The sequence below is a fragment of the Protopterus annectens genome, chromosome 12.part0 (genome assembly GCF_019279795.1).
Source record: "Protopterus annectens isolate FY-2018-M chromosome 12.part0, PAN1.0, whole genome shotgun sequence".
Classification (NCBI taxonomy): domain Eukaryota; kingdom Metazoa; phylum Chordata; order Ceratodontiformes; family Protopteridae; genus Protopterus; species Protopterus annectens.
The window spans coordinates 1,433,271,074-1,433,286,472 of NC_056746.1; the positions used below are offsets into that span (position 1 = coordinate 1,433,271,074).

General features: G+C 41.3%; 1 protein-coding gene across 1 annotated transcript in view; it reads left to right on the forward strand.

Annotated features, from left to right (window-relative positions):
• The first annotated feature begins 2,545 nt into the window (after positions 1-2,545).
• Positions 2,546-15,399, forward strand: part of LOC122816294 (bifunctional arginine demethylase and lysyl-hydroxylase JMJD6-like) — a 358,312-nt gene continuing 345,458 nt past the window's right edge. The window contains exon 1 of the mRNA XM_044089028.1: positions 2,546-3,284. Coding sequence (XP_043944963.1) covers positions 3,156-3,284 — 129 coding nt within the window. The 5' untranslated portion in view covers positions 2,546-3,155. The remainder of the gene's footprint in view (positions 3,285-15,399) is intronic.

Below are 15,399 nucleotides of genomic sequence, written 5' to 3' on the forward strand. Positions count from 1 at the left end.
ACAGCAACAGTGGTCCCTCTCCATAAAGGTGGTGCCTCAACGGATCCTGGAAACTATCGCCCCATAAGCCTGACTAGCTTGGTCTGCAGAGCTATGGAAAGGATCATCATGGACCTCATAAATAAAGATATTGGGAACCTACAAACACTGGATCCTACCTAGTTCGGCTTTGTTAAGGGCAGATCCTGCCTCTTAAACCTGGTTGATTTCTTTGAAACAGTCACCAAGGCCATTGACGAGGGGAAGGTGGTCCACACAGCCTACCTGGACCTCGCAAAAGCCTTCAATACAATATCCCACTCGGGCATTATAGATAAGCTCACCAGCTTAAATATAAACCCCTATGTCACTAGATGGATTGCAAACTGGCTCAAGGACAGAACCCACATGGTTAGAATTGCTGGAGCCATGTCAGACTCCAAACCAGTTACAAGTGGTGTCCCACAAGGCTCAGTCCTGGGACCTCTCTTGTACGGTATATATTTCTCGGAGGTACAGGCCAACACGGAAGGACTGTGGCTGACGAAGTTCGCAGATGACTGCAAACTGGGCCCCATAATAGACTCTCCAGCTGACACAAGCATCCTCCAAAAGGTCCTCATAGAAACAGACAACTGGTGCCAGAGCCATGGCCTCAAGCTAAATGCCAAAAAGTGTATAGTCATCCCCTTTGGCAAAAACAAAGTGCCCACAAATTACCACATAGGTGGTAATCCATTAAGTACAGAAGAAGTAATTAGGGACCTGGGGACCCAAGTTGATAGCAATCTCTCATTTGACAACCACGTGGCCAAAGTGGTTAGAAAAACATTTTATATAGCCCACCTAATCATGAAGGGATTCACATCTAGATCAGGGAGGTCATCGTGCCTCTTTACTCATCCCTCATCAGGCCCATAATTGAGTACAATGCCCCTTTTGGGATGTACCTTACCAGACACCTGCAGCAACTGGAAAGACCCCAAAAGTACCTCACCAAGAGGATCAAAGGGCTCAAACAGATGCCATATGCTGCCCGGTTAAAGAAACTCCAGCTCTACTCAGTGGCATGCCGCCTGTTCAGAGGCGATCTGTGCCTGACGTATAAAGCCATGTCCAGCCCGGAATTAATGGGCGTGCTGCACCTCAGAAAATCCAAATCCCATCGAGCTACGTGCTCGAAAGACTTGAACCTCAGCACTGAAATAAATAGGACATGCTGGAGGGACAGATTCATAACCCAGAGGCTCCCTTCACTCTGGAATAAAATCCCAGTCCAGGTTAGGCAGAGTCCCTCATTGACTCTCTTCAAGAGGAATCTTGATGAGTGGATGGGAGATCGTAGGTTTACCCCGGGTATCACTTCTGTGTCACTGTTAGACAGAGGCACAGTATACTAAACTCGAAAAAGGGCATAGCAAAATAAATTTAAAATTGGTGGCGAAAGCCAAACACATTCTGGCTAGGCTTATAAATGCGCTAGGGCAGATAGCCTAGTATGAACCTATGAACACTCTTCTCCACCCACTCCATCCTGCCTGTACTCCCTTCACCTCTCTTCCACACTCACCGTTACTCTGAACTATTGACCCCAAGTATTTAAACTCATCCATCTTCGCCACCTCTACTCCTTGCATCCTCAGCATTCCTCTATCCTCCCTCTCATTCACACACATATATTCTGTCTTAGTCCTGCTGACCTTCATTCCTCTACTCTCTAGAGCATATCTCCATCTCTTCAGGGTCTCCTCCACCTGTTCCCTACTCTCACTACAGATCACAATGTCATCTGCAAGCATCATAGTCCACGGGGACTCCTGTCTGATCTCGTCTGTCAACCTGTCCATCACCATTGAAAATAAGAAAGGGCTCAGAGCTGATCCTTGATGTAATCCCACCTCCACCTTAAACGCATCCGTCACCGCTGTCACACTACCCTTGTACATATCCTGTACCACTCTTACATACTTTTCTGACACTCCTGACTTCCTCATACAATACCACAACTCCTCTCTAGGCACCCTGCCATATGCTTTCTCTAAGTCTACAAAAACACATTGCAACTCCTTCTGACATTCTCTGTACTTCTCCATCAACATTCTCGGAGCAAAGATTGCATCTGTAGTGCTCTTTCCCAGCATGAAACCATACTGCTGATCACTAATCATCAAGTACCTTCTTAACCTTGCTTCCACTACCCTTTCCCATAACTTCATGCTGTGACTTATCAGTTTAATCCCTCTGTAGTTACTACAGCTCTGCACATCACCCTTATTCTTAAAAATCGGCACCAAAACACTTTTTCTCCATTCCTCGGGCATCCTCTCACTTTCCAAGATTTCATTAAACAATCTGGTTAAAAACTCCACTGGCATTTCACCTAAACACCTCCATGCTTCCACAGGTATGTCATCTGAACAGTGTCTATGACAAATGGGGAAAAATAGTCAAGTAATGGGACACTGGAATGGCTGTGTGGGAGGGGTGGAGCTGCATGGGCGGGGCAGCAGCGGGGGGGGGGGGTATGTTGGCGGGGCTTGGGTTTGCCCCCCCCCCTAAAAAAATCCTGCGGGTGGCTTTGGGTGTGTGATGTTTCTCAAAACAGAAATACTTTACAACCGACCTCTTGTTGCAAGAAATCTGGACAAAGTGTAATATAACGGGGGCGGGTGGCAAATACTGCTTTTAAAACTTAGAAAACAGCAGGCCTTGTGTTATGCGTTTATTGAAACTTAAATATGTCATTATTTAGTGACTTCAGTCAGTGATTTGTTAGAAAATCACAAACTTGACGAGGAGCAAGCCAGACAGTTAGGAGGTATGTGCACAACGGTGTATGCTTTCCTATTTTTATTAAAAGAAAGAGCAAAGTTTGTGTTTTACTTCTGGAAAAAGCCGGATCAGTCAGTAGAGAACAGCCCAACTAGGCGCGCAGGCCAATCAGTGCCGAGGCGACCGGAAAAAGTCTTCCAGTAATATGTGGCCAACCGTATGTTGTACACCGTCTAGCAGCTTCTATCGTCGTGTGGAGTTGTGTTTTTTTTTTTAACCATTGAAAACGTTGTGTTATCGTTCCACCAATGAAATATTTTGTTGTGTATTCAATACAGGCATGCTCTGTCTATTGTTTTCTGGTTTGTAGGAGTAAGCAGTGGTTTTAAGCTGTGAAGAGAAAGATGAATCACAAAAGTAAGAAACGGATTAAAGAGGCAAAACGTAGCGCCCGGCCCGAATTGAAGGATTCTTTTGACTGGGTCAAGCACGGCTATTATGAGAATTTTGATGTGTCCCATTCATCCGTCAAGGTGAGAGATGTCGAAAGTGATTTTTTTTCTTTCAAAGAAAACTTCATTGCTCAAAGCTCAGAATTATGATTCTCGTTTAGTGTTGGTTGGCATTTGTATAGTTGTGACAGTGCCGTTCTCTGTTACTGACGTTTGTTTTAGGAGTTATCTGTAAACTACAGTTCATTTGTTCTGACGTTTGTTTCAGACACGTTGTTGCAGCCTCTTGGCATGTAGATAGCCATGCATCAAATGAAATTACTAATAAATACCTTTCTTCACGGTCTGCTGAAAGATGACCGTGTTAGGTATATTGCTCGTGCATCGCATTGCAAGAAATAGAGGGCAAAGGCCCAAAAATAGGGACAGATTTTAAATATTGCTCTGACAAACTTAGTTACTGGAGTAACAGGGTTTGTATTAAAATACATTTTCTGAAGGACTCGAAGTCTTGTCATTATTTGGTGACTACAAAACCACATTTTTTATGAGGAACAGATCCAAAATATGAGACAAAAATCTGGTGAGTTGATATGACTGGCGTGAAACTGCAGATCATACGAGTTTAAGTATTTAGTATGTCAGTAGTGTTTGATCTGGTTGTATTGTTATGCAGCTGTCAGTAGCATTATTGGACGAATAATTTGTACCATATTTGGTCGCACTGCAGCGTTTCCTTTTGCACGCTGCTAAAACTTAATTAAATTCTATCCCCCCTTAAATGGTAAGTTTAACTTTTCTTAGAATGCATTTTCTTTCTTCTCTTGATATTTGATGCTAATGATGCATACAAAGAAAAACAAATTGTGTTGAGTTTTCTGTAGTTTTAATGCATACTGTTGTAATTTTTTTGTGAAATTGTTTTTCTTTTTGGTGTTTTTTATGTAGTTTTGAATAAGACCAGGGTAAATGTGTTTCCACCGCTGTTATCTCCGATTTTATGAACTTCTAAAACTGGAGAATGTTATTGATTTGTTGCAGCAGATCCAGTAACTGTTTGTGTTTGGATTGGATAAGAGACCTTCTAAGAGATTTGTAACTAGCCATCTTCAGTGAAGTAACTGTCCAAAAGACAAATTCTTCACACTAGTTGTGTATATACTCAGTTTAAGAAGTCCTAGACAATAATGGTCTTGTTTTAAGAACTTCTTCCATTGTTTTTAAACCATGTAGTTAAGTTTGTACTGCTTGACTTTTTTTTTTCTTTTTTAATTGAAGCATCGTTAGTATGTTGCTGTTTCTAGTCCTGGTTCCCTTATGCTCAAACAAGATGCCTGAGGTAGCAGTTATGTAGGTAGATATCGATAGCAAGTTATCTTAATAGTGTCTTGATAATTCTGTAACTTTTTTTGTTTACTTGTGACCTTGTGTGCATTGCAAGCACAGATCATTAGTTATTTGAGTTCCAAGATCGTTTTGTTTTACATAGAAACTAATAAATTTTCAATGCTGTATGAATATTGTAAACTGCCTTTTCCTAAATGCAGTACTGTACTCTGTTTTTAAATTTCGTATTATTATTTGCTCATGTTATTGGTTCATTAACATGATTTTGAGTACTTTCTGATAATTTACAAGTAACAAGCTTATAAATGCAACTTTAAAAGATCTGCAGCTTTAGACACCCAATGTTTATTGCTTGTAGACATACTGGGTAAAAATGCATAAAGTAAATATGGGTCCAAAACTGTCCTCTGAGATGGATCGCAAAGTGGGCTATATTGCTGTCGTTTAACATTACCTAGATGGACTTCAGGTGTACTCCCATGTAATGAATTCCTTATCCGTTTAATCAAGTAAGGGATTCGGTCATTTTTTTCCAGTGCTTAATGATACAAATTGACAATTTTTAAATTCTAAGTATAGATTGCAAGAGCATTTTTCATAAATGTGCAGCATTTACTGCAAATGACCTCGCATAGCCTGGAACTGTAGTTTTCTGAAGGTAACCTATTGTACTGTCTGTTTCAAGCGTAATAGTTGGATCAGAGTTTGGTGGAGCTACAGGTAGGACGCGTGTGCTTTTGGTGCTAGAAGATTAAAAGGTTGTGTGGGTTCTGTTGCTGAACTAAGGGCTGAAGAACAGTGTTCCATGTACAGTATTGTAAGGGAGCTGAAGCTGCAGGCTCAAAAGGAGCCAGAGTCAAATTTTTTAAGTAAAAAAAAAAATTAAGGTGGAATAGGTTTCCTGGCGATATTGTACTTGAGGGCCTCACCTGATGCACAGTAGCAAGCCCTGCCCAAAACCCACCCCCGTGATATGTCATTCATGAATATGCTTTCCCTCCGAATGTACAACAAAATGTAAAAAGAAAATGAGCGTGCTGACATGTAATATGACCATAAATATAACAGTAAACTGTTACCAACATCAGTAATTGGCAGGTTTTATTGCACTGTAACCAGCAAAGAAAAGAAACCGTCAAACGTTAGCAGCAAAACGCATTTAATCAGGCTTTTTACTGTCCAGACAAATAAAACCAAAAAAAAGATTCAGCAAAATCGAACGTTAGCAGCAAAACACGTCATCAGGCTTTTTACTGTGTGAGAGGCGTGGTTCTGACCATTGACTTGTGTCAACTGTATTAACACTAGGAAAGTGTACATGTTATGGGCGTTGTCATTTTTTTCCACGTTTGTAAATTCCTGAATTATGGAGTGTGCTGTTAAAATTTCGGGTTTTCAGTTTAAATAGACTGACCGTAAAGTGAGATTTGCAAGACCGCTTACATTTAATTTACATTAATATGCTCATATCATGTATGCACGAGCAAATTAAGTATGCAGACTGGGTTGTCCCTCAAAATCCAAGGCAGTCAAGCAAGCAGATCAACGTAGTAATAGTAATAATAATAATTTAATGTTTCAACTCCAAAATACAATAGGTTCGACAAACCCAGTACACAATCAGATGTTTAGCACGCTTTCACCTAGTATAGTACAAGGCTTCCTCAGAACAAAATAAAATCCATCAGGTGTATTAAATACTCCTTAATTAGTCAATCATTTCATCCCTATTCTACGTAACCTATTTCAATGTGTATATACATTCAAAAAATGAAATTGGTAAACTCTGTTCCTCACATAAAAGATTCTTGGGACTTTTTGAGGAGAATAACAAATGACAAATACAACACAGATATGTTCTTAGCCACTATTGATGTGGTAGTTATTCCCAAATATCCCACGTGAGATGGGACTAGAATGGTTTGGGGAAATTTTATTTACTGAAACAGGATTAGGTAACAATACTAATAATTTGATTATGGAATTTACAGAAACAATTTTGAAGAATAGTTTTGTTTACTTTAATGGAGACGTCTACCAGCAAAGAAAGGGAGTTGCTATGGGGGCAGCTTGTGCCCCCCCCCCCTTTGCGCTAATTGTGTTCTGTACTACTGGGAGCAGAAGTTTGTCCTTAATTCAGATTGGCAGAGGCATATTACCTTCTCTTTTATTTATTTATTTATATTTGTTGACCGGGAGTGTCCGACTGGACGTAGGTCCATTTTCAGCGGAGGCCCGGGGAGAAAAGCTCCACAGTTAAAATAAACAGACAGTAGTTACATTGGATTACATAGCGATTAACAATTTACATAGCAATTACTTGCAACATATTTACAGATGAAGAGCATAGTACATCAGTAGACAAATAGAATCTTTATTTATGAAGTACATAACAGACATTAACAAATGTTATACAGCAGGAACTTCTTATTTTAAGTACTAGGCTTATGAGCATCTGAGCTTGCTATAATCAAGGTAGTTAGTGGAGTGGAAAGAAAGGTAGTGGTTGGATGGGATGGGTGATATTAGAGTGGGAGTTGCAAGGGCATAGTCAGCATGTTTTAGGTGCGCTTTTAGTAAAGTTTTGAAGTGGGTGCATGATGGTACGGAGGTAATTGTGGGTGGGAGGGAGTTCTATAATTTGGCTATGGTGCAAGAGAATAGTGCTTCACCAGCAGAGTTATTGGCTTTAGTGATCTGCAAGTGATTTTTTTTGCTGGATCTTAGTGGTCTGGTGGTGCGATAGGGTTGTAGTAGATTCTAGAGGGATGGGACATTTAGTGGATGGTTTACTAGTTTGTGGCGAGTGAGAGTTGATACCATTGAAGGAGGTGAGGGAGTTAAAGCCAGCCCAGTTCAGCAAGTGAGAGACAGTGGTGACTGCGGTAGGATGCCCCTGTGGCGAATTTGGCAATTTTGTTGTAGCAGGTCTCTAGCTTGTTTAGATCGCATTGCCTTAGGTTGGTATATATTGGAGAGGCACAAAGGTGGGAATTTGCTATTGAAATCTTTGCTGCTTTGGTGAGAAGATGCTTATTTCTGTATAATGCTCCTAGTTTTTGTGGACTTTTTTTATGGTCATGGATATGTGAACGCCAAATTTTTAGTTTGTCTATTTCCACTCCTAGCAATTTGGTGTGTTCAGTTGGGTATGTAGTGGTGTTTGTCTTTTGCTGTGATGTTAAAGTGAGAGTTGTTTTGAGTATGTTTGGTGGGTTGGAAGATGAGTAGTTTAGTTTTGTTTGGGTTGAGTATTAATTGGGCATCGGATAACCAAGTTTCAACAGAGGTAAAGGCTTCCTGTGTGACTTTTTGCAGTTTGGGTAGGGACTGGGCTGAGCAGATGATGGTCGAGTGATCTGCGTATTGTATGAGTGCGTATTGTATGAGTGTGCCATGTGTGGTGGCAGAGGCTAGATTATTTGTGAAAAGAGAAGAGTAGGGGTCCAAGGATGGATCCTTGGGGAACCCCTATGGAGACAGGTAGTTGGGGAGATATGTGATTCTGCCATACAACGGATTGTTGGCGGTCAGGTAACTCTGAAACCAGTTGGTGACCGACTGTGAGAAGGATAGGTTATTGAGGACAGAGAAGTTGTTTGTGTGGGACCATGTCAAATGCTTTAGATAGGTCTAGGAAAGTAGCAGAGGAGAGAGAGACATTGTTTTTATGCTCAAGGATAGTGTTAGTAAAGGAGAGTAAGGCAGTGGTGGTGCTATGGTTTGGTCGGAAACCATGCTGAGTATTGGAAAGGAGGTTGTTAGTAAGGAGGTAGTCTGAGACCCGAGTGCATGCATCTCTCTAGTATTTTGGAGATTGGAGAGAGGAATAGCTATGGGGCGGTAATTGGTTAGTTCTGTGGAGGGGAATTATATGATACTTTCCACAGTCTAGGAACTTAACTTTCTGACAGATCGGTTAATAAAGATGGATACTGGGTAGGCCAGAGCATCAGCTGTGATTTGTAGGTATTCACTTGGGAGGTTGTCTACTGCTAATTTGGTGGGTTTAAGTTTAGTTAAGAGTTTTTTTATGTTGGAGGTAGGTATAGGAGAAAAAGAAGGCAGTGGGGAGATTAGTAGTTGAAGGTGTGGGTTGGAGGGGAGAGTGGTTGTGTTTAGCTAGCGATAGTATGGTTTGTGTGAAGTGTGTGTTTAAATGAGGTAGAAATATTTTCTGAGGAGTGAGGGATGTTAGGAGGAGGGGTACTGACTTTACCTGGATGGAGGACCAGAATTGTTTGGGGCTGTGTTCGGAGGAGTCTAGGGCAGACTTGGTAGTATTGGAATTTGTCCTGTTTTATTAGCTTTTTGACTCTGTTGCGTTTGTTTGTGTCTTTCGGCATTTCCCGGTTAGGGGTCGCCACAGCGGAACTCCAGTCCGCTAATGATTGGCAGTATAGTTTTTACGTGCTGGCTTGCCGGGCCTAACACACAACCTTCAACGAAGGAACGCCCGTTCACGCATGTCGCCACACAGAAGATATTGCATAGTTCTAGGAATTTCTGTCGAGTTGAGGGGTCTTGGTTTTGCACCAGTGCTCCCAGGCTTTATCCCTGTTTTTCATTTCTGACTTAGTGGTTTTCTGTAGCTATGGGGAGGGTTGTGCTTTGATTCTTGAAAGTCTTATGGGGGCATGGTAATTTAAGGATGCTCAGGAAGGTAGTATTAAAAAATGCAACTGCGTCATCAAGACTGAGGTACTTTAGAGGATGTCAGTTACATTCTTTGAGGGATGAGATGAATGTGAGTGGGTTAAAGTTTATTTTTTTACTTATCTGATGGTAGACAGGTTTAGCTTGGTATAGGTATTTTTTCAGTAGGAATGTTGGGGAGTGATCACTGAGGCTATCTGATAAGCAGCCTGTTATATATGACTGGGGGCTCTTACTGACTAGTATCCAATCCAGGGTAGTATGCTTGCTGGAGTTTTTATTTATCCTGGTTGGTGACTGGACTAGTTGGGTGAAGCCATGAAGGTTTACATGATGGGTTGGATGGTTGCCAGAACAGGATTGCCAGTCAATATTGAAATCACCTAAAATGATAGTTTCTTGTGGGAGATGGTGGGTAGACCAGCTGAGGAGGTTTTCTAGCGGAGGGATGTTTTGGCCAGGTGGGAAGTAGCATCCAATTATGTTGATGGTTTTGTTTTGGTTTATTTTGAGGTTGGTATATATTATTTCTTCATTGCCTATTTGTGGAGCTGATGATTTCAAGATCTGGATGTTTAGATGCTGTTTAAATATTATAGCTACACTGCCTCCTTTCTTGTTTAGCCGGTCTACTCTTAGTATGCCATAACCTGTAGGGAGTATTTGCTCACTGGTAATGTGAGGTTTTAGCCAGGTTTCTGTCAGGATGACTATATCTGGGGAGTACAAGTCTATGGTGGCATGGAGTTCATGGACTTTGTTGGATATACTTCTAATATTTAGGCTTAGTAGAAGGAAGTCATTTTGGCTTTCTATGGTCTGTAATATGGGAGTTGTGGTTTCTAGTCTGATTATGAGGATTGGGGGTTGGAGACGGTGGGGCCAGGGTTGGGGTGGATATCTCCACTTAGGGCTAGTTTTGATATGCATGAGGTTATTAGTTTTCTCAGTTTTTGAATGTGTTTGTTTATAAGGGAAACTTTATGATTGTGCTCTTTGGGTAATAGGTATGGTGGGAGATTTACTTTAAGTTGTAGGGATGCTTTATGTTTGAGTAATATAGTTGGTAGAATATGTGGGGGATGCATAAGGATGGTTCTTGAGTTGGTGGGAGGGCAGCTGAGTGAGGGTGAGACATGAGTGGTGGTGTGAGTAGTAGTGGTTGAGTGCGGGAATGATGGAGCTTTGGTAGGATGTAAGATATGCAAGGAGAGTGCGTGCAGTGAGCATAGGCAAGGTATGCTTGTACATGTTAGTTGAGGAGGTGTGATAGTAGTGGGAAGATGGAGGAGGTAGTGTTGGGTTAACGCTGTGGTTGGCTACTGGAAAGATGGGAGGGGTTTGTGAGTGTAATAAAGGTGGGACCACTGGGGGCAGGAGGGAATAGGGGGCAGGATGGGAAGCGAAGCGGGTGGTGACCCTGTTAGTTGCTCTTATGAGGGGGCTGGCAACAATCAGGTAACAGAGTTAATTGATGAATGAACATATGATAGTGACAAGGATGATTGTAGCTTTAAAAAATGGTGCCTGCCACAGGTAATGTTTATTAACTTTGGGATTGTCTTAAGGTAATAAACAGGGAAGAGGGGGGGAATGCTGCTAATGAGCCAAAGCAAATACAAATTAGTGTTTGAGAAACCATCACAAAGTCATTTCTTAACCATTTTTGGGTGGAAAAACAGGATAACCTTGTGTCAGTAGGCCACTGTGGTCTCAGTTTAAATTTACAAACACACAGTATTGATCAGATAATGGATACTATCTGCTAACAGAAGGGAATAAGAGAGAAAGTGGAAGATGAGAGTGTGTGTGTGTGGGGGGGGGGGGTGCTGCTTACAAGCCAAAGCAGAGTGCCCTCCAGGGGAAAATGAATATTGTCTCAAGCAGGTAGACACATACTCAGTTGTTTGCAGACAGTTCAGACCTGGACTGTGCTTTTCTTATAAGAATGATAAAGGTGGTACCGCAGTTGAATTCTTAAGAGTGGTGTTAAGTCTAGAAAAGAAGAGTACAGAGAGGAGCTACCTGGACAACATTTGTTTATTATGGAAAGGTTCAATAGGAGAATTTAATGAATTTGTTTTATCTTAATAACTCCACTGAATTCTTGACTTTTGCACACACCATCAACGACTCTACCATCAATTATTTAGATGTTACGGTATATAAGGATAAATCTAACAATTGTTTTCAGTCGAGGTTATACAGGAAACCAACTTTTTCTATCACATACCTACATTTTTAGAGTGGGCACCCATACTATCAAAAGAAAGGGATAGTAAAGGATCAGATGATAAGGGCATCGAGAATAATTAGTGTCAATTCTGTATTTTTAGATGAGGTCACGACTAACTTCTCCCCCTTTTTCTAAAAAAAAAAAAAAAAAAGTTACCCCAAATCTATGATAGACACCTTAGCTGAAGAAGCTATTAAGAATAGGGGCAGTAAGTTCTTTCCAATACTAGGCTTAGGGTTTACAGATGAGATGACACACCGTGATGGAATAACTGAATATGGTGTGGCCTTTACACACTTTTTCCACTACATCATGTAAAGTAGAGGATATCATCAATAAATATTGGCCTATTTTGAAAGTGAATGAGGACACAGGGGTACACATTCCAGAAGACCTTTCTTTTGTGAGAAGGAGAGGTATGAATTTGAAGGATATGTTTGAAAAGAAAAATGAGAACACACAGAAGGTTGTTGGATCAAGACGAGGTACTTTTAAATGTGATGCCTGCCATCAATGTTAATTTATTTCAGAAGAGCGTGAAATCTGGATTCCCTCTAGAGGTATTGGGATGGTAGCTTCCAAACATTTATAGTTGTGGTATGAAAGGGTTAATATTTATAGGAATTTGTGGCGTTTGTAACCGTTTTATATTGGAAAAACTGTACGTGCCCTGAGGAAGAGGATTTACGAACATCTGAGATTGCCAAATGTAAAGAATCTAATGCCTTTTATAGGCACTAGTATGTAATAACATGAAGATTAAATTTTCAATGGTGGAACAGGTAGCTATTGATCCTCGTGATGGTAATTGGGAGTCCAGGGTTGAATTTAGGGAGCTATGCTGGCAGTTAAGGACCGATGCTGGTAGTCCTCCTGGTCTCAATGACTACATCAGTATTAACAGTGTTCTAAAATTACGACAAGCCAAGTTATGATTTTGTTTTACAAACATTATAGTATTTTATAATAGGGTCATTCACTATTTTAAGTTATATTAACATGTATTTAATATTTATTTATATATTTATGTTAACATAAAAGTAACTAACTTATTAATAAGTGTTATGTTGAATTAATTACACTAAAAAATCTTGAAAGTTATATGATTTTTTTGAATGTATATACATATGTTACGTAGGATAGGGATGATTTCTTTAAGAAATAATTGACTAAGAAGGAGAGTATTTAATACACCTGATGGATTTTATTCTTTGTTCTAAGGAAGCCTTGTACTGTACTAGAAACCATGTTAGGCATTTGATTGTGTACTGGGTTTGTGTCAAGCCCATTTTATTGTATTTTGGAGTTGAAACATTAAATTATTTTTATTACTATTACTGCGTTAATCTGCTTACTTGACTGCCTTGGATTTTGGTGCCTTCATTGGATTAGTTTGTTTGTATTTTGTGGGTTGTCGCTCAATTTGCGACACGCCCAGTTGTGCGTGAAACTAACTGGTGAGGCTCTCGAGTACAATATCGCCGGCTTCCTGGCAGGCCTGATATGAAGGATGCCTTTAAGAAATTGCTTTACCTCAAACCAAGAGGCCAGAGGAGGGGTTAATGACAGACCAGCAGAAATAGCTATGAATTGAGCTTTAACAGCAGATCTCCACTGGAAGTGGATTCTGGTTATAAGCAAGACACCAAAAAAAAGATCTCTTCCATGTGGACATGTAGGATATCCTGGTAGTGGGTTTCTTGGCTTTCTGCAGAACCCTAAGCATGTCCTCAGAAAGACTTGACTCGAAGGGATCAAAGTCTTGTCACTTCCAGTGTCAGCAAATGAGAATGGATCCGAGATCCCTTGCCTTGGTGAGTAGGTCTACCCTGTGAGGTAATGTGTTGTGGTTGCCCCTGGCAAGGTACAGAAGAGGGAGAACCAATGCTGTGTGGGCCAGAAGGGAGTCACCAGCAAGATTTTGGGGGAGTCTTTCTGTATCATGTGTAGGAACTTGGGATCAAAGGAATGGGAGGGAAGGCATAGAGAAACATGTGCTGTCCAAGAAAAAGATGAGGCATTCACCTTCCAAGCCAGAAGACTTGGGACTCTGGTGCCAGAAAGAGGAAGTGGCCTGTTCAAAAGGGGAAGCAAAAAGATCTATCTGAGGAGTACCCTACTGATGGACATTGTCCAGAAAAAAACTCTGTGAAGCAGGACCTGCTCAAAGAGTCTGCCATTATATTCTGCTCTGAAGGCATGTATGCAGCCTGGAGTCTCTTTATACTGGTCAGCTAGATTCTAAACTTGAAAAGCTAGTCTGCCAAGAAGATATGACTGTGTTCCCCCTTGCTTGTTGATATACTGCATCACTGTGGTATTGTCTGTGAAGACTGTGAGAGATCCTGGAAGAGAGGGAATGGAAAGCCTTAAGGGTGAAAAGGAAGGCTCTTATTTCATTGACATTGATGTGGTCAAACCTCTGAGGAGGAGGCCAGAGACCCTGGACCTTGAGGGAACCAAAAGAGGCTTCTCTCCCAGTGTCTGAGGCATCCAAGAAGTTCTGGAGAGGGACTGGTGGTTGAAAAGGAAGCCCTTGATTGAGAGACAGCTGATGAATCCACCACTGAAGCTCGAGCTATAGGTGTGGAAGAAGCGGGACTAGTATGTTTAGAGAATGACTGTGTTGAGCCATACTAACTTTAGGAACCACTGCAGTTTTCTCATATGAAGTCTGGCTACAGGTAGCATAGGAATAATGGAGGCCATTGAATTTGTGCTCTGAGAAATACTGTGGCTGTAATTGAAACTTGAGGAAGAACTGACTGAAAAAAGGTGCCTCAAGAAAGAGCAGTGGGTGGAGGCAGGGAAGCCAGCATAGGAATGGTATGGAGCCTGCAGCTGAGAAACTCATGATCCTGGGAAGGAACCAGGACTAGTTTCTGGAATTTAATTGTAAACCCCAGGCTTTGTAAGAGACAAATAGTGTATTGGAGGTGCTGAAGTAAGGTCTTTGGGGAGGAAGCCTGGATCAGCAGGTCATCCAGATAAGTAAAAAAATGCACCCCCCTCTTATCCTGCAAAAAGCTATCACTGGAGCGTGGCGTTTGGTGAATATCCTTGGGGTAGTAGAAAGGCCAAAAGGCAAAGCAGAGAACTGAAAATGCTAGGAAGAAATGAAAAAAAACACAAAAACTTCCTGAAAAGAGGATGTGAAGATGATCGTCCTCAAGATCTAGGCAGACCAAGAAAGCATGGAAAAGAAGCAGAAAAAGCAGAAGAAGACATAGGATCTGAAGGAGTAACATCCAAAAAGTGACCTTCAGAAAGGTGCTGAGCTGAAAAAGGTCCAGAATGGGCTTCCAAGTGCCCTCCTCCTGGGAACCAGAAACATTCTGGAATAAACCCCTTTTTTTCCTGGAAAGGGGCATATCTTGAATGGTTACCTTGTGCCAAGAGGCCCTGAAGCAGTTCTGGGAAGAAAGCTGTTCCTGAGGTGGTAGAGGAATGCCCAGAAAAGAAGGGAGGGATTTCCATACCATGACCTATCCCTGATAGATGACTAACAGAACCCAAGAGTCCTGAGTTGACCCTTAACCAGTTGGGAAGGGACAGAGAAAAATAAAGACGCAAGGGAACCTAACCCAAGAAAAGAGGAATCATACAGTCCGATTAAACCTGCCTTGTCTTGAAAAGGAGACTTCTTGTGAAGTAGGAGGAATCTGCCTAGAACCCCTTTTCCCTTTGGGAGTAGGACAGACTGTCTGCAAACAAAGGCAGATTTAGATGAATAACTCTTCTGGAAATAAGGAATAGGAGAGAGAAAATATGCTTTACTTTATTGCAAGGCCTTACCCTTATCGTGCAGAGACTTAAAAAGCTCAGCAAACACAAAACCAAACAAGCTGTTGTTATCAGGAGGCACATGCTTCGATGTAGCCTTAATATCATCAAGCAAAGGCTGGAGATGAAGCCAAGAGTAACATTTCAAAACCGAACCAAAAGCAGCAGCCCTAA